Source organism: Fundulus heteroclitus, chromosome 19 (assembly GCF_011125445.2).
Source record: "Fundulus heteroclitus isolate FHET01 chromosome 19, MU-UCD_Fhet_4.1, whole genome shotgun sequence".
Taxonomy (NCBI): domain Eukaryota; kingdom Metazoa; phylum Chordata; class Actinopteri; order Cyprinodontiformes; family Fundulidae; genus Fundulus; species Fundulus heteroclitus.
Window position 1 is genome coordinate 28778103 of NC_046379.1, and position 25687 is coordinate 28803789.

Here is a 25687-nt window from a genome sequence, read left to right on the forward strand (position 1 = left end):
TGAGCAAAATATAGCCTTTGAGACTCTGCCGACGGATTGCTCTTGAGTGGTACAGTGGAACCAATTTCAGAGGTGCAAAAGAAAAAAAACTCTGTCTGCCCTCAGAGCCGGCAGACAGAGAAATGGTTTGAAAGACTCTTCTGAACAATCTCCTTTGAAAGTAATCCAATGTGAAAACAGCTTGTCTTGCAGGGTTATGATAATAATGATAATAACCTAACCGTCATTGTTTACAAATGCTTTGTAATCAGGTTTAGAATCAAAGACCAGTCATAAAGTCTCATAGTGATTCAAAGTCAGAACTAAACTGTACTGTATGCTGTAAAAAAGCACTTTCATTGTATACTTAAATGTGTTATGCCTGTACCTGTTGTTAGCTTGTTTATGTATTATTCATTACTCCTTGTTAAACGACACCACTCCCTTACATTTGTTCAAATGGACATTTGAATATGTTGTAATGACACATTCCTTCTCTCATCAGCTGAGACATCAGCAGTGGAGCTTGGTTATGGAAAGTGCCGTGCCATCGGACCGGGGTAACTACACCTGCGTGGTGAGGAACAAGTACGGCACTATTAGTCACACCTACCAGCTGGATGTTTTAGGTAAACTTTTACTTTTTATTTAATTCATAAAAGCTCATATGTAACCTTTTGTTAATTCTTTTTAACTGTGGGGGTCCCCAAAGCTCGATAAGTGGTAAATTGTTTTTATTATTTTTACTATGTACTTTCTGTTGTGGGTATTTTTGCTCTTTTAATTCCATTTTATGCCGATGATATTCTCTTGTACATATGTTTTAAACAGCTCCAGTTTGAAAAGTGAGTCACCTTTATATCTGCCACTACTATTTAAATTCCAGTAAAACAGAAGCAGTGATTGTAGCTCCACCTGAAATATACTCCAACATCAGCCCAGCTGTTGCCTCCATCTGTACTGTATATCCACCAAATCTATTGTTTGGAACTTGGGACTTTTTGAGTTAGACCTGCTTTAGATCTACATGGAAAATTCATCTCATTTTGTTGATACTTACAATGAGGAGCATTGCTAAGCTCAGACCATTTGTGTTGTCTACTAAACGAGACAAAATTGCTCATAACTGTGTTTGGTGCTTAAACTACTGCAACACCTTTTTTACTGGACTAAACATAGCGTTTACTTAAACATTTACGGTAAACATTTAAGTATTTTTAAATTCTGTGGCTAGGTTATTAACTGCTTCTAACAAGAGTGCTCATACACCCTCTGTTTTCTACGCATGGAGTTTATAATTAGTTTATAATTAGTTTTGAATTATTACGTCTCGCATATAAATCAGTATATTTTCGGGGAATGGCTTATCTGTCTAATCTGGTTAAAATGATTTCAACTATTGTGTACATTTCCTGCAGCAGATATTTTTTACTGAAAAAACTAATGCCTCCACGTTTCCCTCAGAGCGTTCCCCTCACCGGCCAATTCTCCAGGCGGGCTTACCAGCCAATCAGACGGTAGTGGTGGGCAGCAACGTGGAGTTTCACTGTAAGGTTTACAGCGACGCCCAGCCGCACATCCAGTGGCTCAAACACATCGAGGTGAACGGCAGCCGCTACGGGCCTGATGGCGCTCCCTACGTCAACGTTCTGAAGGTGGGTTCTGGGCCCCCAGACCGTGTTTTTTTTTTTTTTTATATATCTAATGAGCCTGCCTGGAGCCAGGCTCAGCTCGTGATAATTTTATTCACAGTTAATCTTTCCTAAATGTCTTGTTTAATGAGCCTTTGCAGAAGGTGGTTCTGCAGGGCCCACAGGCTTGCTTCGCTGCATTTAATTGAAGAGCTCATTTCTCGAAACACTGAAGCATCATTACAAGATACTGGAGCGTATGGAAGTGTAAACCCATTAAGCTAATGATATCACAGCGAATCAAAACAGATTTTTTTTCTGCTCTTACTGCGAATGTGGCATGTGCACTTAGTCTGATGAAGCATCTTGTTGCTGTTTGGAAAGAGTTTCCTCTCAGAGTTCCCCATTATTGAAAGGTCTCATCTCATCCCGTGGAAGTTTGGTTCTCAAGAATGGAGCAGAAAATATTCTGCCAAGACTGGAAAACACCTTAAAGCCACTAATAACCCAGTGTCTTTATGTTATGGGGTTCATCAGAGGAAGACTTCTGTCGCAAACCAACAGGGCTTTTGCCCCGCCAAGCTTCTTTTTTTTTTTTTTGTCTTTCCCTCTGGAGAGCAGGAATAAAAACAAACATCTGGTTTGGACTAAGTTAACTGCTGTGGTGGCGGCAACACAGGGAGGGAGACGGGTTCAGCTAACCGCCGCTGCCGTCAGATGTGCTGCGTCGCGTGGTTTGAGGAGGAGGAGGAGAGAATGAGAGAGCAGAGAGGCACCCAAAAAAAGCCATGGAAAAAATGAGTGGGGGAACTGAAGGAAGGGCAAAGTCAGCAGGGAGAGAGAGAACGTGTGACAGAGTGCTGGGGTTAGATGAAGGCTTGTGTGAGAAAAAAAAAAGAGGCAAAAAGGGTATTAGACCAAAGAGTTAGAGATAGCAACGTAGCAAATGGAACGGAGACATGAGGAGGAAAGGTCATGGGCTGTTTTCCCTGCAACTTTCCAGACAGATTCCGTCAACAACAAAATTCAAAGTAGCAACATAAAAGAAGAAAAGATCTTCTTCAGCTGTAGTCATCAATTATTTTGCTTATGTGTCAAATAATTTGTCGGAACCACTTGCGATTCCTCCGAACAATTTGTCATAATGATACATCCAGATCACTTGAGACAAATCTATTTGGTTTATTTTTATTTCTTTTTTTTTTTAATCTAGATATTGCGATGGGATGAAATGTTAGCAATATTTGTTCTGTAAACTAAGAATTTCAATTTTCCCCCAAGGAAGAAATACCAAACGGCATTTTAAAGAAACTGCCAGCAGTGTGGAAGATTCCAGTCCTGGCCCATTTGTAGCAGTTATTATATGTGTGTAATCCAAAGGTCACCATAACACCAGAGAAACTTTTAAAATGCTCTCTTTTATTCATTCTCACTAGACTTGGGCCAGTACGTCTTCTCAAACAATGAAATTTATTAAAAAGTATATATTTTCACGCTATTACTGTATTAACACATATTCAGCAATTTTAAACAAAAGCTTAATGGGCTTGAAATGACTGAAATGATAAAAGCAAGAATTGTCCCTTCTGTAGCTAAAAATTTGTAAAAAAAAAATTAACCCCTATTTTATTTTTATATTAGTAATAAAAACAAATATGTGGAAGGAATAACCTCTAAATATAGTTCTTTTTAAGTATTTGTACCATTCTGATGTAACAGAGTACAGAGTAACATAAATATAACAAGATACTGATGCCACCTCTCCTGTTTATGCTAGCTTTGCATAATCATGATTGCAGTTGCTTGTTCCTTTACAATCAATTTTAATATACAGCCATAAGTTTAATGGAAAGATTATTTGAGCCCACAAGTTAGTGTATAAATCATCCGGCAGACTTGGGGAGAGTGTGTGTGAGAACCCGATTGATTATAAAAACACCAAGCTGAACTCAGATGGGCAGAGAGAGTGTGAAGGAAAGAGAGAGAAAGAGGGGGAAAGCGGGTCTGTCGGACCAGACTGTGGCTCCAGGCTCTATTTTCGACTACCGCATAATTGAAACAGTATTTACAGAAACTTATGTGTGCCTTTCTATCTGGACTCACCACAGCTCATTCAGACATGATATATTTTCCCATGTGTGGCATAGACCATAGCATTTAAGCTCAGCTCGGGGGGTGGGAGGAGTGTCTCTCTGTTTCTGCGAGATCCGCCTGAATTGATCTCCGGTGCCTGGAAAAAGACTCAACGACGAGGCACTGCCTCTGCATGGTGAAGAAGAGGAGTCAAACCCTGGATGTTCGTTTAATGACAATAAAACATGGCTTGCTCTTTTTATGGACTTTGGTAGGTTAATAATTGAAGTGTGTCTAGGTGGTATGTGATCACAGATGCACTAGTGTGCATGAGCTTTTATACCAGAGATGTTCACAAGTTTCCAGTGTGCAAGTCTAAGTCAAACCTCTAGCGTCAGACCATGAGTTCAAGTCAAGTCCCATCACTTTAGAGTGAGAGTCAAGGTCACATCTGAAGTCTTGGTTCTGGTGTAACTCAGGGATGTCCAAACTTTTTGGCTCGTGGGCCAAAATTGTCATGTCAAAAGCACTTGATGGCAAAAAAAATAAACATTAAATAACATCGCCAAGTATTTGATAAAATAACCTGCTTTACAAAATATGACAATTTTAGATAAACAAATTAAACTATTTGGTTTTAGCCAATTTTAATAAATGAATTTCAGTCAGATTTAATGCACCAAAGTCTGCATTGGAGTAAAAGCTGTGGGCTAGATGTGGCCCTAATTACTGTGAAATTAAAGCAATGTAAAAAGTGTGGTTATTAAAAGACAAATGTTTCGTGTTGTACCTAACATTCAATTCAACATTCAGATTTGAACTTGTCTGGAATAATTTTGCCCTAATTAAATCCGGCGAAATCTGTCTTAATATGGAGTTGGAGGGGCAGCATAAAATCAGTACGGGGTCTGCAGATGGCCGCCTTACTGCACTCTGGACACGCCTGGAGTAACTCAAGTCTTAGACTGAGACTCGGAGTCACCATCTCGGTAAAGACTTCACCGCTAAAGCCTAGATTTTTCCGTGTGCTCCTGCTGTTCCATCCGTTCCGACTCAAACAAATAAGAAAATTGTAGCTTTTTCTGGAGCTGCTGCAGGTTTTTGTGACAGTATGTTCTTGCCAGACTTTCTAAGGCCTCACCGTGCCTCTCAACTTTCCCTTCACAGAGTAATGTCAGTAAACACACGGTGGCTCACAGCATGCTGAAACTGTCCAACGTGACAGAGAAAGATGCCGGGAAGTACTGGTGTCGTGCCTCGAACTTTGTAGGCAAGTCGGAGAAAGCTTTCTTTCTCATGGTACACAAACCAGGTAAATACGGAGCTCCTCGCAGGAATCGCCTTCGTCACCTCTAAAGCTCTCCGCCGCCCGCCCTCCCCCTGCGGTGTTCCTCTTGGTTGTGGGTCTGCTTGACTTGCTAATAGGACAAAACATGCGCACACAGACACGCACAACCCTCCACTGAGTTCAAGTAATCACATCTCGCTAGTGAGTAGCTATCACTCATTTTAACTCGGGAGTGCCACGTTGACCCAGATCAATAGCAAACACAACATTGCATTCTTAATTGCCACTATCGCTTCAAAAGTCTCTCCCTCACACACAAATACGCCATAAATCTAAAAGCCGGCAATAAACCCTCACTGACCAAGCCTCCCTCAAACACGCACAGATTAGTATTGATTTCCCAGGGAGGGCGTTCTCCCGAAATATTAATGGGCTTTTTTATCAAAGCATGCAGCGTCGGCCTGTGATAGCAGTGTTCATTACTGAGGCGCTTTGACTGGTCCTCGCTGCTACAGCGTTAGCTAAAGCAGACAAATCGGGACTGCAGTGATGCATATTTTTGATATGTTCCATATTAAAGTGTGCTAATAGTACAGCCTAGCAAACTACTTTTAAAGGGACAGCTCAGGATTTTTGAAGAGAGGGTTTTTTTAGGCTGTAAATGGGACGTGTGAAGCACACACTGAGAACGCTACGGCGTGTTCTGGCCGTAGTTACGTCCTAATAAAAAAAATAGGGCTTTATGCCCACAGAATGATGCTTCCACCACCAGGTGTCCCCACAGGAAGGCTGTTTACAGGGACACAGGAAAGATAGTTGGTTGCTTTCATCAATAATCACCAGCTTGGATGTAGATAGCTGTTTAATGCAAGGTAAAAAAAAAAAAATAGCATTTCCCATTCCCCATCAAATTTTTGTGGTTGCATTTGTTTTAGCTGCTTTCAAACGAGCTTGTTAGAAACAGCTCACAGGACCAATGAATGAAAAGGTATTCCGAAGACACCAAAAGAGAAATCTACAGCATGTAAGAAATTCAACACTTTGGACCTTTAAACCAAAGTGCCCAGGATTTGAGGATTACTTTGCTGCCATATTCCCTTCACTTCCAGGTGTTTTTCCTCCCCTCTATGTATCCTGATTGAATGGGGAATGGATAACTTTTAAATCCCGTTAAAGGTTCTGCTGTCAATACATCCCAGATACATGCACCCTTTACCTTATACAGACAAATGCTGCTGAGAGATTGCACATTTCTTCAGATGTTGACCTCTAAGTCAACATCTGAATGTTGAATGTTGAAAAAGCCCCACTGACACCCTAAAGGAGGAATCTCATTCTGTTGAACTCAGAGTAAAAGACGTCTGTTCCTCACAGCGGGGTAACGGTGCTTCTTTCAGCTGGCTGTTGTTGTGGTGGTGGTGGTGGCGAAGCTGACTCCTCAGTCCTCTCCTTTCCTCCAGGTTGTGTAGTAGGGCATTTACTTTAAAAAACCTCTGGGCTCATGGACTCTCCCCTCCCCGTCCTTCTCTTCTATCTCTGTCCCTCTTTCCTCCTCCACAGACGGCCGGTATTAACACAACGTATAAGGAGCTAGAGGTTCTCTTCTTGACCAATGTGTCTTTTGAGGACGCGGGCGAGTACACTTGTCTGGCGGGGAACTCTATCGGCTATACTCACCACTCCGCTTGGCTCACGGTGCTTCCAGGTATATTCCTCCCCTCCAAACGGGACTCCCTCTTCATCTCTTTCATCTCTCTCTCTCTCTCATGCAAATGTTTACTCGAGTATTTATACAGTGTGATGTGTTGCGATGTGCTTTAGTCTGATTACTGTGCATTCTTAGTGGATCATTAGCAACACTTTGAATTTGTTGCCGTTATGTCATTTTGTCTTTATTTAAAAGGACGAGGCATGAAATTGAAAGCCTTCCCCGCTCTTTGATCAGTTTAAATCATCTGTTCAAACATCTTCAGGGTATGAGACACTTTAAAACCTCCCTGTGCTGGATGTTAAAGACTATAATTGCTTCCATGAATGGGAACGGCTACAGTTACACGCTGCGAGGTCTAAATCAGGAGTGATGCATGCTTCTTTACTCTGCTAAAGCGTCTTTCGCATTTGATTGTGCAGCTCATAAAACCATTTTCTTTAACGGGACCTAAACTGCGTCTTCTTTGTGTTCCAAACCTCCTCCTTCGGCAGCAGTTAACTCGGGCAAAGACGACTACTACGCCGACATCCTCATCTACCTGACGGGCTGCGTGCTCTTCGTCTTCGCCGTGGTCATTGTCTTCCTCTGCCGCATGCGGATGACCACGCAGAAGACTCTCCCCACGCCTCCTGTGCAGAAACTGTCAAAGTTCCCCCTCAAGAGACAGGTAACAGAAAGTAGATACAAGATTTGCACAACACTTCTGCCTCCTTTCCTCTCCACACGGCTGTTCGGTTTTGGCACTAAAACTCCTAACGGGCCTAGTAGGACGTAGATAATCGGGGCGGGGGGTTATGTGGCAGTGGGCAAAGAAACTGTCAAATGGCAACACCGTCTGAGGTTAAAGTTATGTTCAACCGATTCATGTTACGACAACTTTACATCCCAAGTCACATATTTTTCACCACAAACGTTTTATTGACATTTTATATGAAAGAGTAGGAAAGCGCATGGCATTCAATTCTATTTTGCTAGATTCAATCTGATTCCCATAAATAATTTTTGGGTTAATTAATGTAAAAGCAGCATCATGAAAACACAATCCCCACTGTGTTATATGGCGGTGGCAGCCTCATGCTGTGAAGATACGTTTCTTCAGAGACAGAGAAGCTGATCGGAGTTGATGGGAAGATGTATGATGCTAGATCCTGAAGTGAACCCTGCTTCCAGCGGCTGTGATGGAAGGCTTTATAAACGGCCCAGTCAAAGTCCAGAGCTTGAGGTTCTGCTGCAAGACTTGTATACTGCCATTCACAGAGGCTCCTCGTCCAATCAGCTTGAGTTATTTTGCAAAGAGAAGCAGGCCAAACGATCAGTTTCTGCACGGGAAAAGCTGGTGGAAACACGTCAAAAGACCTGCAGCTGTGGTCGCAGCCAAAGGGAGATCTACGAAGTTTAGGGATGCTTCACAGTTTTCCTTCTTTTTATTGTAAAACATCTGAAAACCCCGCACCTTTTTCCTTTGACATCACAAGTATGTACAGCTTTGTTTTAGTCTATCACATCAAATCCCTGAGTTTTGTCAAAGTTAGGGATTCTACATACGGCCCGAATGGACCTGGTAGGGATCACACACCTGTCTGTCATGGATCTTCTCCTTGTCTGGCTGGGATACTGTAAGGCATCACTCTGGGGACATGTGTTCACATTTATCTTGGAGCAGATTCAGCACAGGGATATTTATGCCGTCCTCCGACTGTCAGTGTCAGTTTTAGATTTCACTGTGTGCGTAGCACACTCTCTCTCTCACTCAACTGTTTGGAGAGAAACACCAAGTGGAGCAGCTGCTCCGCTGCAACCTGCAGTTGGAGGGACCCTTTATGTCTTTTTCTGCCGGGGCTTCATTGGAAACCAGCAGGGGTTGAGTCCATGGCCCTGTTCTAACTTACGAGGAGCATGTCTTACAGAAAGAAGGAACAATTGGACCATTTTGAAACCAGGTTCAATATCAAAGAGGAAGTTGCATATCACAGCCAGAATCTGTCTCAAAGCGGGATGCAGTTTTTCCATTAATTCCTAATCAACTGAGTTTAGGGTTCTTTATTTTTAAAAAGCACGAGAATCTGTAAAATATGAACATTTCAGCTCATAGAAACTCCCAATCTGACTGCTTAATTTAGCCGTCACACCCAGCTGAACTCTGTGTGTTGGGAAAAGTCATCGTGAGGCGATTCTGTGCAAAATCCAGCTTTCCAGCTTTGTAACTCAAAGGCGGTTCTCTTCAAAACGCATATTTCTGGAAGCACAAGCTTGGCCGTCATGATTCAGTTCTTGGAAAACAACAAAGTAGACTTTTAGCTGGAAACATTGTCTTTTTGAGACATAATGAAGTCTGTCCTGGTTCAGGTAGATCCACAAACCGGAGCTTCTAAGATTTGTCTAATTTTTTTTTTCCACCTCCACGTACACGGTCTTATAAGGTAGCGGAGGGAGAAGTTCTTATTGCATTTTTCTATAATCTCTGCTTCAATTTTGTAAGGCTAATCTCCCAGTTCTCTCCTCTCCTTTTCATAACTCAAAGTAAATCTCCTGTAAACCTCCAGGCATGTTCTGTCAGATATTACTTTCATGCTTTTCAAATTGGGCTTTTTTTCCTTTTTTCTTTTTTCCTTTTTGCTTAACATCATATTTCTCGTTTTCTTACAGTCATGACTTGTTGTAAATAGACTTGGTGTTGCAAAGCCCCACCTGAAGGGGCCAGTCCTGCAGGTTGACAGGTACATATCTATCAAAAAGCAGGAGAGGGCCCTCAGCTCCCCCCAGCGGTTAGATAAATGGTGGAAGGATGCCGAGAAACCCGGGTCAGAGGCAGGACCGAAAATCTGGGTCTGGACCTTATTAATGGATGGTGATGGCTGTCCAGTCTCCAGACCCTTTCGCCCTCTTCTGCATCCTGCTTCCTTCGTCTTTATTGCCTCCTGCTTCGTCTTGCACTCAGCAGTCTGTAATAGCAATGGTCAGCACTGGAAGAGTCCTGACAGACTAGCTGGTGATGCTCCAGAAGATAATATTTGGAGTATTATTAGACAGCATCAAGATTAATTTCAGTTCCTTTAATGAATGCAGTATGATTTTTATAATCAAACACAACATTTAAACAGAAAATACAGTTTTATGACAGAAAAAAAGGATGAAACTTTTCCCTCTATCTCCTTCTTAAGCAGATTTTGCCTTACTTTTTTCAGAGACTATAACAGATTTTTTTTCCCTTTGCACCCAAGCAGGTTTCCTTGGATTCTAACTCCTCCATGAACTCAAACACCCCCCTGGTCCGGATCGCTCGGCTGTCGTCCAGCGACGGGCCCATGTTGGCCAACGTCTCGGAGCTGGAGCTGCCCTCCGACCCCAAGTGGGAGTTTCCTCGGACGAGGTAAGAAGGAGCAGACCCTCCACCCCCACCGCCCCCAGGGGCATGTTTTTAGCACAGGCAGGCTCAAACGGTGAATGCAGGAAATCATTGATCTGTTTGACATTTTGCCGCGTTACAACCGCAAAGCCCAATGTGTTTTAGGTTCTGCATGATTGTGAAGTGGAAGGGAGAAGATATGTGGCTTTCAAGTTCTGTACAAATACATTTTTCCGGTTCATTGGTTTTCAGTTAATACTTACTGAATATAACCTCCACATTAACACTGTTGCTGCCTGCTGAAGAAAAGCTCCCCCAGAGCATGATGTTGCCACCGCCGTGTTGCAACATAATCATGGTGCATTAGGGGATATGTGCTGTTTTAGTTTTCCAAAGCCAGAATATGTGGAGCATATGACTAAAAGCTGTCCTGTTGGTAGACTCTCCCACCTGAGCGCTGCAGCTCCTCCAGAGTTACTGTGGACCTATTGGCAGCTTCTCTGAATCATGCTCCCTTTGCCCAGTCTGTCCGTTTAGGCTGACGTGTAGGTTTGGGCTGCATTGGATTTTATTTGGTGGTATTGGAGTACATGGGGGTGAATAAAAAAAAGCATGCCACACTTTTTAGATTGTGTGAAATATTTGTGAAAAACTGCATTTTATTTTCTTTTGCACTTTTTTGTTCTACTTAGTGTTGGCATTTCACATAAAGCTACTGATAAAACATTGAACTTCACAGTTGTTCACGGTGAAAAAATGAAAAACGTCAGGAGGTGGGGATACACTGCAAAAAGAGAACTAAAAATAATTAAAATTGTCCTGAAATTAATGTATTTGCCCTTGATTTGAGCAGGTAAATAAGATCGTTTGCCAATGGTATGAGTATTTTTACCCCTAAAATAAGATAATTAGATATACTGCACTTCAAATAAGGTGATGGAGATGAATTGTTCCTATTTTAAGTGCAAAGATCTTATTCCATTGGCAAATAGTCCTATTTAACTGCTCAAACCAAGGAAAAATACTTTAATTTCAGGAAAAAAATTCTTATTTTTAGGTCTATTTTTGCAGTGTACTCCTGAAAGCTGCTGCGGGGGTGGCCATTAGCTGCAGCTCCTGGGGAATTTTAAAAACAAGTAGTCCAGAGCTCGGGGTTCAAACGGCTTTGTGTTTGCAGGTTAACCCTGGGCAAACCTCTGGGGGAGGGTTGCTTCGGTCAGGTGGTGATGGCGGAGGCAGTCGGCATTGACAAGGAGAAGCCCAACAAACCTCTCACCGTGGCTGTGAAAATGCTAAAAGGTCAGCTTTACAGAATATTCTATGTGCCATCTATGATATCAATAGTAGGGATACTGTTGTTGTTTATCACCAGAAAGATATCAGCAACATTTCTAATTTGGCTTTGCTTTTTTTTTTTTCCAAGATGATGCAACAGATAAAGATTTGTCAGACTTGGTGTCAGAGATGGAGATGATGAAGATGATAGGCAAACACAAAAACATCATCAACCTGCTGGGAGCGTGCACTCAGGATGGTGAGCCCTGAAGAAAACGCTGAGAATTAGAAGATCAACACAATGAAGGCCTGTCTTAAAAGAGATGCTGTCCTCTGCCTTACAGGTCCTCTGTATGTCTTGGTGGAATATGCTTCAAAAGGGAACCTGAGGGAGTACCTGAGGGCCCGGCGTCCTCCAGGCATGGATTACTCCTTTGACACCTGCAAAATCCCCGACGAGCAGCTAACATTTAAAGACCTGCTGTCCTGCGCCTACCAGGTGGCCCGAGGCATGGAGTATCTGGCCTCGCAGAAGGTCAGACACTCCACTCTCTCTCTTTCAATCAAGAAAGACATATAATTAATGTTTTTTATGCTGTATGTTTTTGTTAATGTATAGGTTTCTGTTTTGCAGCAAAAACAAACGCTGCATGGAAGTGATAGGAATTTAAATTGTGCTTTTAAGTGGATGCAAATAGATAATTGCATTCAAATGGCAGATGCTTGAGCTTTGATCAGAATGAGGTAGAGTGAGAGTTACCTAAGGTTTTAAATCTTCATTAGAAAAACGTTTAGATATTAGTATTTCCTAAGACTGTTATGTTTCCTACATCATTTTAAAGGCAGGAAGAATAGAAGCAAAAATTTGGATTTGAGACCAAGTTCAGATTTTTGTGAAGTTTTGAGCTACTGATACCAGTTTAAGTCATTTCCAGGTTTTTTAAAGAACTACAGAAGAATAATAACAGTAATCAAAATGTTTCTTAAAGGCAGACAGCCTTATTATTTCTAAAGTTGTGGCTGTAAAATAGGATTTTACTCATTTAAAAAAAGAAAGAATGATTTGGATTTGGCATTTTAAATGGATTTTAACATCTTATACTGGCAATTAGCACGATTTACACATGTTGATCCTTTAACGTGACTTTTGAGGTTGAACCTTCCTGTCAAACAAAAGTCACGTATTCTCAAAAATTTTATTTTCAGGAATTTGTGAGGGGGTGGGGTGGTGGTAGAAAATCTAATTTTTTTTCTACATGTAAATCCACCACACTGTTTGGTCAAATTCTGATTAAATTCAGTTCTGGGTAAATTCACCCCTTTGTCCATGTGACAAAATATCACCTATGCTGCAACACGTTGCTGTCAAGTAGCAGACAGCACTTGACAGCTCCTCTTTTCTTAGAAAAGTTCAGGTACAAAACAACAAAACTGCAAAAATCAAAAAAAGAACATGAAGGAACACATATGCCAGTAAACTCTGTTAAATCTGGGTTTGTGATTTTTGTTTTTTCCTGCAGTGTATCCACAGAGATCTGGCAGCCAGAAACGTTCTAGTGACCGAAGACAACGTCATGAAGATTGCTGACTTCGGCCTCGCCAGAGACGTGCACAACATAGACTACTACAAAAAGACCACAAATGTGAGTACGATGCTGTCAAGAAAAGTCAGGAAAAACTCTGGACAGCATGGAAAATCTAGAGTAAAAGAAATGCAAAACACATTTGGCAATCTTACATTAACTTATTTTTTTTATTCTGGAATAAACCCCAGTTATTTCATGTTTGGTGTCATTTAATTTAGTAGCTTAAATGGATTCCTGCATTATTATGGCAGTTATGATAAAGACTAATAGAGTACCTTGCAAAATTCAAATGTCTTAGATTTTAGTTACATTTTGTCATTTTGTATTTTATTGGAACTTTACAAGATACCCCATATAATGTAGCAAATCATTTTTAACACGTCCTCCTTCATAGTCTTGAGCCTCTGACAGAAAATATATAAGGTTAGGGTGAGGCCATTTATCTTCTCATCAAACCTGAAGAAACTTGCCTCTCCGTGAAGTGAAACCCTCCCACAGCACGATGCTGTTGGACAAACTGTGCAACCTCCTAAGGCAGACACGTGAAAATGTCACTTTAAGTAGAAGTGGAATGAAACTTTGCAAAAGCAACACATTTCTACCGTTTTAATCCAAATAGATGTCGCTGAAAATCTCCAGGCTGATGCATTGTAACAGACGATCCGCTGTGTGTTAGCAGCTATTAGCTTACAGCAGGCCGGTGGCAGGATATGGCTGAACATGGTCTGTCTGACCCGTACAGAAAGGTTCTGCTGACTAACACGGTTCTGTTGTACCTCTTTTGTTTCAGGGCCGTCTGCCCGTGAAATGGATGGCTCCGGAGGCCCTGTTCGACCGGGTCTACACGCACCAGAGCGATGTGTGAGTTTGCACAAACTAACCGTCACATGCCGACCGCCCGCTCATGTGGAGCTGCTGTACAGCCGAGGAATGTGGGGGTTGAAATGTTGCGACGGAGCATCTTAGCATCAAGCACCGGACCTGTGCTTATGAATACTAAACCGATGGCTACCTGTGCCAAATATCTCCCGTCAGCTGCCCTCGCCTGGTTACCCTGATCTTCTTGAGGATCGGCGACTCTGCCTTTCTTGTTCTTAAATCTCCCAAAAATGACATCAGACAGAGACAGAAACATTTTATCAGGCTGAATCCGAAAGACGGGGAGATAAGAAAGCCAGCGGCTTCATTGCAACGTTCTCCCTCAGGTCGCGTTTCTTTACCATAAACACACCTTGCGCCGCCTCCGCCTGCGTTTGTGTTGGCTCTGATCTAAAGGAGACGGGCCTTTTCAGACGGGGAGGTCACAAAGTCAATCTATCCTGCAGTAGCTCCAACAGCCTAAACTGCTCCTTTCTCCCCGCCAGCTACAGCCAGACGCTGTGTCCCCAGCACAGCCATCCAAGCCAAACAAGGGCCCCTGTCAACACGGCCGGGCCGTGTGATTACTGCAGACTGGGAACGGGCTGAGGGGAGAATCAGCCCGCTCTGTTATTTCAGCAGGTCTGGATTACAGACTCCAAATCCCCCCCCCCCCCCCTCCCTTTATACAGTAGTCACTCTGAGCCAGTTTATCCTCCTGCACCGTGGAGGGCCTTTTGACGTCTGGGCATACAGTCTGATAGGAAAACAGCTAGAAACGTTAAAACAAACCTGTCAAAAACTCCAAACTACAAAGAACAGATGATCGGCATACGGAGTTTAAAAAAAAAAAAGCACGTTTCAATCCGACACACCTTGTCGCTATTCGCGATTGCTGAGGAAGTGGGGAAAACAAGTGAAAACAGGTGGCATGTTCGGCACTCCCACAGCTGAACAGGGCGAGTACAGTGTCTTAGACTGATATTTTTCTTTGAGCATTTTGAACACCCTATCTCAAACCCTGCTGCACTTCAATTCTATTTGGCAGCCATTACCAAATTTTGCTGATCTTAGTAGAACAAAAGCTACTTTAGTTAGCAATGCAGGCTTGATTTGAGCTCAAAAAACCAAAGTAGATCAAACAAATCCTTATTTGCAAAAAGGATCTAACAGTTGTTTTTTTAGATATATTGTTCTTGCATATGTTCTTCATGCAATGCTGGTGGCTTTGAACCCCTGGCTGAAAACATTTCTTAAAGTTCATTAAAATGAGCAAACTTTGTTGTGAGTTTCTATGAGCTGAAATGTTCATATTTTACAGATTCTCATGCTTTTTAAAAATAAAGAACCCTCAATTCAGTTGATTAGGAATTAATGGAAAAACTGCATCCCGCTTTGAGACAGATTCTGGCTGTGATATGCAACTTCCTCTTTGATATTGAACCTGGTTTCAAAATGGTCCAATTGTGCCTTCTTTCTGTAAGACATGCTCCTCGTAAGTTAGAACAGGGCCATGGACTCTCTAAGCAGATCTGGTCGGTTGAAGCTGTCCATCACTATTTTTGCCTCATCCCAGCCTTCCTGCAGCCTTCTGTCCAGCTCTGCACTCAGAGGGTGGACCAGCCGGGTCGGCCAGCGGCGGCTGTTTTCCACCCAGCGGAACAGAGCGTGGATAATTAGATTAAAGGGAGGAGGGCATCTTATTGTGATTCACAGGATGAACGGCCCAACAATAGTAGACTGGGTTAATTGACCGGCCATTATGCGATTACCTCCCCTCTTTTTTTTTTCTTTTTTTTTTGGAGTAACTCAACAGTTTTATGAAACCGCTGCCACAGAGAGAGAAAGAAAGAGAGATGATGGCTTGGTTTAGAGGCACAATAGATAACGGATCGGACTGCAGCTGGGATGGAAATGTTCAGCCTCTGTTAATCCATACCACCTCCTCCCAATAACGTTCTTGTCGGTGTTAGATCCTGGTTGTAAGCGGGCCTCTCTTGGGTTCTAATGTCCTTCGCAAGGCTGGAAGTCTTCGATTCGCTCTTAGAATAAGAAATCGTGGCATAATAACAAGCAAAACACTCGGCTGGTCCACCTGCAGACAATTCTCAGTGGAGAGCAAAAAATAGATCAGCTCACAGCTGGAGACGCTCCATAAAAATGCCCCATCCGTACTGAGCAATATCTGTGAAAACTGGAGCGATCCGCTACCACTAAATCACCCGCTTAATGACTTTATTCCAGGTTAGTATTTTGGACCTTGTTTTTTTGTGAAGAACATTTTAAAAGAATCACTCTTTAAAATTCTGTGCACTCAGTTTTTTTTTTTTTTTATGCCTCATGAGGATGATGTAATTTCTGTAACTAACAGTCAATCAGTGTTTGTGTCAGGGTGCAGAACAGAACAAACACAACCTACCCTTGGTTCTATGTTTCTGATGTCTTTTTTTTGCTATTTTACTTTTTTTTTACCCTTGCTCGCTTCAGGGTAAAGACAATTATGACCTTCAAAAATCCAGCAGCAAGAAGAATATCAAACTGATTTTCCAAACGTTGTTCATGGACCATAATAGTATTTAAGATAAAACAATTATCTCTGAAATCATAGGATTAGAGTCTGTCAGCATTAAATGGACTTGAAGCCAATAGGGTGGTTTTGAAACCATAAGTTTTAAAAACCATAGTCTACCTTTAAAACCGGGTTACCTATCCATGCTTAATGGAGGTGTTTTAATAAGTGAAATATACCGTGCCACAAGTTACACCCCTACTAATCAGTGTTTATTATGTACCTGTGTGTTTTGTGTTGCTCAGGTGGTCTTACGGGGTTTTGCTATGGGAGATATTCACCCTGGGAGGTTCACCGTACCCAGGAATCCCGGTGGAGGAACTCTTCAAACTGTTGAAAGAAGGTCATCGGATGGACAAACCTGCCAACTGCACGCACGAATTGTACGTGTCTAAAACAAAGATGCCGCTGTTTTATCACAATGTTAACAGGAAGCTAAATTCATCACATGATTCCTAAATAATTAGACTGGGGCAGGATGTCATCAGCGGCAGGATTTTGGGTTTTGAGTAACTTGCGTTTAGTGGCTGCAGAGTAATGAGGCTTTAACCTACCGCCTTTCAGGTACATGATCATGAGGGAGTGCTGGCATGCGGTCCCGTCTCAGAGGCCGACGTTCAGACAGCTGGTTGAAGATCTGGACCGGATTTTATCGATGACCTCCACAGACGTAAGTTGGTCTTCAAAGCTGCTGTTCATGCAGAGTCAAGGCATACATGAAGCTGTCGGTGTCACCGAAGACTTATTGTTGCTGCGCAAAATGTCAATATTGCATGGGTAATGGCACCTAGTTCTAGTTAAAAAAACAGTTTTATCAAAGTAAAAGGTATGACTGAATAAAACCAATTTCATCATAAACTTTTCCTTTTTACATAAGGTAAATGTTTAGATGCTTGAAAACCCTTCAAAAGCTTCATTCAGGAAAATGCCATTATATTTTCACCCCAAGCTATAAAAGTTGTATTATTTTTGCCTTCTGAAAAAACAAAATGGTCTGTTGGTGGTGTTATGTAATTTTTGGTTTTGCTAAGCTTGATCACAGGTAAATGAGACCTAGAAAGTCCTTCATCACAATATTTTTATTACTTTTTTTGCCAAAAGAGATTAAAGGAGCATTAAGTGAAGTTTCCCCACAAGGTGTGCTCTTGAGCACTGCCTGTAGACCAAAACAAGATGTGTGGCAGGCAACGCCTCTCTCTACTTCCAAAATCTAAGCACCATACCAGTTATCCTCTTCAATCTGACATTTACTATCAGAACAAGAATGCCCTGAATGTACACAAGAATGACGGTGGGCAGCTCACACGCCTGCAGGGCTGCGTTAAACAATGCTAACTGTGTTAGCTGGGCTAGCGGCTACTCACCTCACATAACAGTAAAACCTGGCACAGTGCTGGTCAAACCAACGATTAACCCCCATGCCACAACTGCAGCATTACATTAAATCAAATCAACATAGCAACACAAGTCTAACAAGACTGTAACACCAACATTTGACTGCATGCTGTTACTCACCTGTCCAGAGGAGATAAGCTAGCTTAGAGTCAAACTGGAGCTGCTTCTGCTCTCCAAATGCTCTTCACCTTGGAGACATGAGGCCAGTGTTAATCCTTATTTTTGGCTCTTTCTTTATCTGACAACTTCTTTGCCAAAGATCCTTGTTTTTTGTGGTAAAAATGAGTCTTAATCGAACACGGCGGTGGCATTTTATGGGCAGAGAGGGGCTAAGTGGCAGCTGTTCACATGGATGTACATGCACACGTAGCTGGCCCAGCATTATAAACAAGAGACTGGGGAACAACACATAGAGATGGTGTGTGACATCATACCATATTTGATCTAAAAAGATACTTTTAGTTCTTCACAAAACATTTTTTGTGTCTTTTTCTATCTAAAATAATGAATTATTGCTTACTGCTCCTTTAAACATATTAAAATCAAATTTTATATCAAAACTAAAACGTACATCATGGTGAAATATGTTAAACCATTCACAGTGTCAAATTAATACAGGACGTGACTTTTAGTGCCTTGCAAATGTCTTTTTTCCTATTGTGTCAGTTTACAACTACAAACTACAGACTCCCTCATAGGAACTTATACTATACAATATCGTCAAATTGTAGTTCATAAACATGAGGGGGAATGAAGTCGTACCTGGCTTTCATAACATTTTACAAATAAAACAGAAAATCCATTACTGCATTTATAGTCAGCCCTCTTTACTCTGATAAAATGCATATTTAACACACAGATCTGTTGCTGTTATTTTGGGTTCATCCATCTTCCTGTAAACTCTAACCAGCTTTTATACGCTGGCTGAAGAAAAGTATCCCACAGTATGACGCTACCCCCACCATGTTGTCAATAGGCACTACTTTCCATTATTCAATCACCTAAACATAAAGTGTAAATAAAAAATGACATTGCTGTCTGTGGATTTAACCTAGCACAATGGGCAAAGGTTCAAAGGGTGCGATTACTTTTGCATGGCACTGTAGGAATGGGATTCACATGTTCAAACAGTGCAGATGATCGCATTGTTTCTATGCAGGATGTCTAAGCTAAGATCTCATTTTTTCTCTTAATTATGTGAACATAGAAGGGATGAAATAATGCCATCCGAGTGTAACCTTTGAGCCTTCCTCTGACAGGAGTACCTGGACCTGTCGGTGCCTTTCGAGCAGTACTCTCCGACCTGTCAGGACTCCAACAGCACCTGCTCCTCCGGAGACGACTCCGTGTTCGCCCACGACCCGCTGCCTGACGAGCCCTGTCTTCCCAAACAGCTTCCCAGCAACGGGGCGATAAGGACATAAGCCCTGAACTCGGGGAGGTCACGTCCGGACCTCCTCTCACGGTTTGTGACGAACCGTCGCCTCTCAGTGACTCAAGATTCCTCAAGATATGGAAATAAAGACTTCATGCAATACTTCTGCAGCTCATCAGCCCGTCTTAAACTCTTGGTTTGGCATTCTCTCTGGGTTTGTCTTCTCCAGTTCCCCAAGAGACGTTTTTGACGTTGAAGGATTTTATTTTTTTTTTCTTCCTTTTTTCTTTTCGCCGTTGAACCATATTTGTGCTCTTTTCAGGAATGAAATTATATTTTTTTACTCTGGCCAGTCTTTTGCTACAAACGGTTGTGTGGTGAAACCATTCCGTGCCTCCTGGGATTTAAAGCTCCAGGGACCCGAATTCAGAAACCTTAGAGGCGGACATGAAGGGCATTTTAAAAGCGACCAGTTAACGGTGATGGACGACATGGGATTTTTATCCTCTGATCTGCACGCCGCCCCTAGATCACAACCAAATGCTCCGTTTTAAAAAGTTATCCGGCAAGGCGTTGCTCGCAAAAACCGGACTCGAGGTCGGAGAAGGAACTCCCGCTGAGTACGATTTTACAGGAGGCCTGCAGCCACAGAGTGGATTTCATCAGCGTTCGCTTTTCCACGTTTTTGCATCCTAAGAACAGTTTTGTAAGAGTCTGCGAACATGTGGGGAGTTTCAGGGCCTTTCAGTAAAAAAGAGCGGTGGTGTTTGGAGGACTTTTGTTTCTATATCTAGAAAGTGGTTTATTGTAAATATATAAAATGCAAATATGTATCATAATGCTGTACACAGCCATGTACGTAAAAGACAAAAAAAAAAACATGTTAAAATTTTTATTTGAGGACGGACGACACTGTCTGAGCGTTAAAAGCATCGAATCATTTTGGGTCCTGCGGAAAAGTTTTATTTGAATAATTAACATGTATATTTGTAAAGGTATTTATAGACTTAACATGTTGTTCTTAAGTTTGAAAAGGTCTAGTTTAGGGTTTTAGTACTGTACACAAAGATTTTTATTTCAAGTTTTTTGTAACTTATTCTACAACAGAAATTAGACGTTTTTGTCACAAACTGGCAGTCTTTTTTTTGTCTTTTTTTTTCTTTGCTGGTTTGTTTTGATCCACCTTTTTTTTCTTTTTTTTTTTTGGTTTGTTTACAGTTTGAAAGAGAAAAATCCGAATGTATGACAGAGGGTGATATTTATAAGGGCAACGGCCGGAGAAGAACTTTGTGAAGGCTGAGGTTTCCGTTGAGTTGGTCTCAAATGTTGCCGTTTGCGTAATGAAAGGAATGATTAACTCTTGCTGGGCAAGAAATAGCAGCGTGTCACGGAGACCTTTCATTTCTACAGACGTGGCAAAAACAACGCGCACCTTCTGTCAGTCCGAAAGGTTTGACTTACAAAACCAGATGATAAAAGTACTTCAGTCTAAGCTTACAAAAAAGACACACCGCAGATCACATCATGTTTATTGAACAAAGATGGAGTCAAAATGGAGGATTTGTGAAAAGTATAACATCCCAAAAGTCCAACATACGTACAAACTGTGTTAAACTTTTGCATTTAAAGCAGGCGTGCGTTCTACTTTAACTGCGTTTACGCTTTAAGCATCAACAGTGAGCTGTGAAACATAAGAAGCCTTCAGAGAACCTTTTCAATGACAACCAAATTAGAGATGCACCGATCAGAATGTCTTTGGTCAACTTCCAATCCTGTTTATGTTTTTATTTTTATTTTTTTATTGCTCTGACTGCGCCAACACCGATTTTAGCCAAATTCCACTTTAGAGCGACAACAGAAGTAAATATCTAAAAGCAGCAGGTGAAAGTATTTGTGTCTAGCCTCCATGCTGTGTGTTGCATTTTATGAAGGGGAACAAGCGAATTCACACCGTGTGTGTGGTTTCACATTGAAACTGTTTTTAAAACAAGATACATTTGGTCTAAGAGTGAACGTTTTAAAGTCTAATGTGGGGTTTTAGTGATTTTATTATGAGTCTAAACGTAGAACTGGGTCAGCTCAGATTAATAGGCATTAAAAAAGAAAAAAAAAAGAGGACTGAGATTGGAACCAGGACCTCTCAGGTACCAATAAATCTTTAGCAGGAGCGCTACACGTCGGCACACTTTCTAGTGTGCAAATGACTTTTTATGTGCACTAGTGATTATTTAACTCTCCCTTCTGACATATTTATTTTCTACAGATACAAATTAAACTCTGTCCTTAATCTGCCTTCGAGACGGTCTGAGAAAGCTGTCATTCCTCTGCAACGAGCCGCTGAGTCTTTATGAGTCTGTGTTAGTTGTGTTAGGAAATCAAACCTAAATTTGACTTTTGTGGGAACAAACCGAACATTGTCTCGGATGATATCAAGAAACCATCCTGTTGTCAGTGCACAGTTTCAGTGGTTAATTATTAATCTTTTTCATTAAATATCACATTGCTCACTATTCTTAATAAAAAAACAAAGATGTTATATTTTTGCATGTTAATATTATTACCGCAATTTTACAACAGAAAAACAGACAAAATGCATCAGATACTGAATCTACTGAACTGGTTTCTGAGTGTCTGTTTAACATTTTGTATTTTGGAATGAAACCCAAATATCCTACATAAATGTCTCAGCTCAGATGCCATTAGATCAACTAGTTTGTCTTGGTCTAAACAAAGACACAACACTTGCCTATAAATCAGTGTCTGTGTACGTACTTTTATTGATTTATGTCTAAGCGAGTTCAGGTCCAACACTCAGCGCACGGTTTCCTTTTAAATAGCTTTTTAAACGTTTCTTGCTTCCTCTGATTTCTTGTTAAACTCCTCAATAATGTTGGAAGTAGCCTACTTTGAGTAGTACTCCATCAGTAAATCATTTCCGACCTGCTGGTCAGTCACAAACTTTGAAAATCCAACCCAACGATCGGATTTCTGATTTCCATCAAAAGAGGATTGTTGAAAATCTGCCTGACCGCTCACCGAGGCTCAGCCGATTCCAGTCACCATAAGATCGGTGCATCTCTTTAAAAATATATATATATTAAACAAAGAGTAATTTTATTCACCTTTTGGAGCTGTGCCATTTGCTAAACAGCACACAAACCCTTCCGCACCTTTTTGTGTCGCCTCAGTCCACACTGCTCCTCCTATACCTCTGAGGTTCCCTGTAGTTTATTCAAATATTCAGATAAAATGACTAGAATGGGCTGTACACTTCGGTTTCCTGCACGTTTAGTAGCAGCAGTCAGAAAATAGAAATGTAACTCATAAGTCTTTTTCAGGGCTAGGACATTGTTTTGAGGTTTCTATTCAGTGCAGTCCACCTATAAGCCCAATTAGGATACTGTCAGAGCCCTTAAGTGTTTGACACAAAGCATCCGAGTTAGAGAGGTCTTCAAAAAAGTTAGCATTAAAGAGGTGCGTCGCAGGGTTTTCATCACAGAACTCTCAGAGATCAAAGAGGTGATAATGCTAAGCGCTCGTTTCGATACTCATTGGTGAAAGATTTAGCTTCAGGGGTAAATGTAAAACTGCCCAGCTGTTTTCTGCTGGTGAAACAAAAGAGGAACTATGAAAATACCCATTTTATTTCCTCTCTATAGTGTTATTACTGTATGAAATGAAGGTGTGCTGTGTGACTCAGACCACACAGCCAAGAAATTAAATATATATGTATATCTATATGAGAGAATTGGAAGTCTGTGGTATGTCCTTCGACCGTGTGGAGAAAAGTGCCAAGTTAGTCTTAAAAGCCTGAATCCATCCAATCTCTGAACCAAATGCTGCGCTGGTCAACGTAGGCGGCCAGAAGACACGCGTGCACGGAGTGGGGAGAGAATAACAATATGATCTTAGTATGAGTATTGAGTTTTTTTTTTTTTTTTTTCTTTTTCCAACTGACCCCTCGATAGAAAAGCATTCAGTCTGAAATGTTGGCCGAATCTGTTTTTAGCAAAGTCTCAGAAGGGAAAGGACTTTTTACGGCATTGGAGGGTTCCCAGATTCACTCGCTGCTAAATGGGAACCGAGGGAACAAGTTGCTGTGCAATGAGAAATGAGCATGAATTCACCAACAAGTTTGTGCCAGTATCCTATTTAGACAATTTTATATTTGAAGGACTTAAAGTGATAAAAACCTGGACTATAACTTTGCCACAGTGAAAGCTTGTTTTGTCATTGGCACCGAATTCTGTCCATAGTTAATGAGATCAATCAGAAAGCTTTTATTGGAGACGTCATTTGTGCCTCAATTACATAAATCAGTAGGGGGGGGGGGCTTGATTTTTTTATTTTATCACATTGTGAATTTATAAATACATTTAAAAAAGTGTTTAAAAAGTGTAGACCTTAAATGATGGATTCTAGGTCTAATTGGCCTGCTTTGTTCACTAATGTTATTAATATTATTAAGTGAGCCAAACGGACAAAAAAGCACTTCTGTAAAGAACGGATGGATATAATGAAACAGATGTTTGTTTTGTTCTTATTTATTCTTCCATGTTGGGTAAAAGCTTTCCCTATGGTGAGAGTATTTTATTCAGAGCTGTTTGCTTTTCTGTGTTTTTATTAAGAGCCAGAGGAAGAGAATTGTGATGTTGAGTCGGAATTCTGTTAGACACTCAAAAAGCTTTCCTTCTGGTTTAGTTTCTGTTCTGTCCTCCTCCTCTTCGTCAGGTCTCTTTTGAAATGGATTTTATTTTTGTTCTGGCAGCAAATGTTCAGACTTTCCTCACTCATATTTCTTTTTGTCTTTTTTTTAATCATTATTTTATGTTTTAAATGGGAAAGCATTGACCTAGCTTACTAACATTAGAAATGACTCCAAATGCGTAGTTTTATTTATGCAGCAGGGTTGGAAATAAATGCATTTCATTAGACATCGACCGTACTTTTTGTGACTTACATTGTTCTCTCTCCATTAAAATCAAATGAAAATAATATTCCCGCCTGTCTAGTTTGGTAAAGTTCTCATGATGTTTCACATTATTCATTAATATGAGTTGTATGCTGCTGCGATTGGCTCACATCTTCAATTAGTTAACAACGTTATTCACACACCCACGTTTCTGTGCCAGCTCTTAAAAAGAGAGAGGTCTGTCAAGAGGTCACCACCAACAGGAAGTATCTTAGCCCCAGTTATTAACTCTATTTATGTCTTTATTTTGATGAAACAGAGATTAGGGGCTGAGACATAAGCAGACCTCTGTCCAAACATGTTAGGATGAATCCGATTCGCAGCAAATTCACAGTAATTGTTTCAGAAATCACATGTACAAATTCTGGTAGATGATACCCATCTTTTTCTAAACCAGCATTCAGATGGAGGTGGCTGTGGGACGTTCAATCAGCAGGATTGAAAAATCTTTTTTCCCTGTGCCCCGTTTTTCTGCTGTGCATTAAAGGCATCACACCGAAGAATTCCCACCATTTGCAGTCTTTAAATGCATCAGCCAGCACCGTGTCCCGTTATATACTTTGAGTTCCACAACAATCTGTCCAAAGTTATAGATAAATATTTGTGCTGAACAAATAGGGATAATCTTGTAATTCCCTCATTTTCTTTAGAATTTAAAACTGCTACCTGCATGGTCCGTGTATCTTTTGGTCATTTGGATTTTCGTTTCAGTGACAGGAAGTAAACAACCAAAAACAAATGCCGATTTGATTTTTGTTTTAACATAAAAAAAATGAAAATCGAAATATAAAGCATTTCTCTTTTTCATTGTCAAAAAGGGAAAAGGGAAATTTGAAAAATTATTTGAGTTTAATTTTCCATTTCGGGAAACAAAAAACAAAAATGCTTTTGAACAGGAACGAAAAAAGGGTCGTTTGTTCATATTCCGAGACCGGATGTGATTACTTAATTGTGGCAAAAGCGCCAGTGTTAAAGTAGAACAAAATGTCTTTAGAACCTTACGGAGATCTGATTTTAGACATGGCAAAACAACGCTTGTCATCCATTGAAATCGCAGCGCTAATAGGCCAGGTGAGTGGGGGAGCTACTGCATCAAAGACCCTGCAGCAGTTTTTGTGTCTTAAAAAACAAACAAAAAAAACTGAAATCAGAGAGATCGGTATCAGCCAGAAAAATAATCTTGGATCGGTGCATCTCTGATTTGAAAGTTTCACATCTTTAAGCTTTGAGTAAAGGTTTTGTTGTGGTGATGCTCTATAAAACCTTGGCTGAAAACCCCCTGACTATTCATAACTTCTGCATGGCGACAGCCCCTTGAAACAAAACATCCGATTCTGCTACGAGGCTTTTTTTTTGTGGTAGTATTTCATGTTGTTTGAATACAAATACTTCAGAAAAATCAAGAGGTTCCGATTGCTTGTGAATAAACACACCCCCACATATTCTGCAGAGACAGTATGTCCAGGCCTGAACTGACCTCAAACCAGCTTTGTGGATGATTTCTTCTTTGTTTTGTTCAGCCACCTGTTGATCTGGAGACCATGGAACTAGCAGATTAAAATATGTACACATATTCTTTAAGTTTTGCTTTTAACTCTTAATTCCAGGCTGAAACAGCTTTCACACAAC

The 25687-nt window shown here is 41.0% G+C and overlaps 1 protein-coding gene across 11 annotated transcripts in view; it reads left to right on the top strand.

Annotated features, from left to right (window-relative positions):
• The window catches only part of fgfr3 (fibroblast growth factor receptor 3), an 81173-nt gene extending 57092 nt beyond the window's left edge, over positions 1-24081 (top strand). For 3 of the 11 annotated variants that reach the window (XM_036151090.1, XM_036151093.1, XM_036151095.1), the window contains 13 exons: positions 485-608; positions 1444-1634; positions 6532-6676; positions 7174-7355; positions 9907-10052; positions 11206-11327; positions 11452-11562; positions 11648-11838; positions 12824-12946; positions 13680-13750; positions 16562-16699; positions 16881-16986; positions 18971-24081. In XM_036151090.1, the coding sequence (XP_036006983.1) occupies positions 485-608; positions 1444-1634; positions 6532-6676; positions 7174-7355; positions 9907-10052; positions 11206-11327; positions 11452-11562; positions 11648-11838; positions 12824-12946; positions 13680-13750; positions 16562-16699; positions 16881-16986; positions 18971-19135 (1815 nt within the window). In that variant the 3' untranslated portion in view covers positions 19136-24081. Of the gene's footprint in view, positions 1-484; positions 609-1443; positions 1635-4850; positions 4996-6531; positions 6677-7173; positions 7356-9903; positions 10053-11205; positions 11328-11451; positions 11563-11647; positions 11839-12823; positions 12947-13679; positions 13751-16561; positions 16700-16880; positions 16987-18970 lie in introns of all 11 variants that reach the window. The other 8 variants (XM_036151091.1, XM_036151096.1, XM_021321292.2 and 5 more) reach the window with 6 other exon arrangements.
• The last annotated feature ends 1606 nt before the right edge of the window (positions 24082-25687 follow it).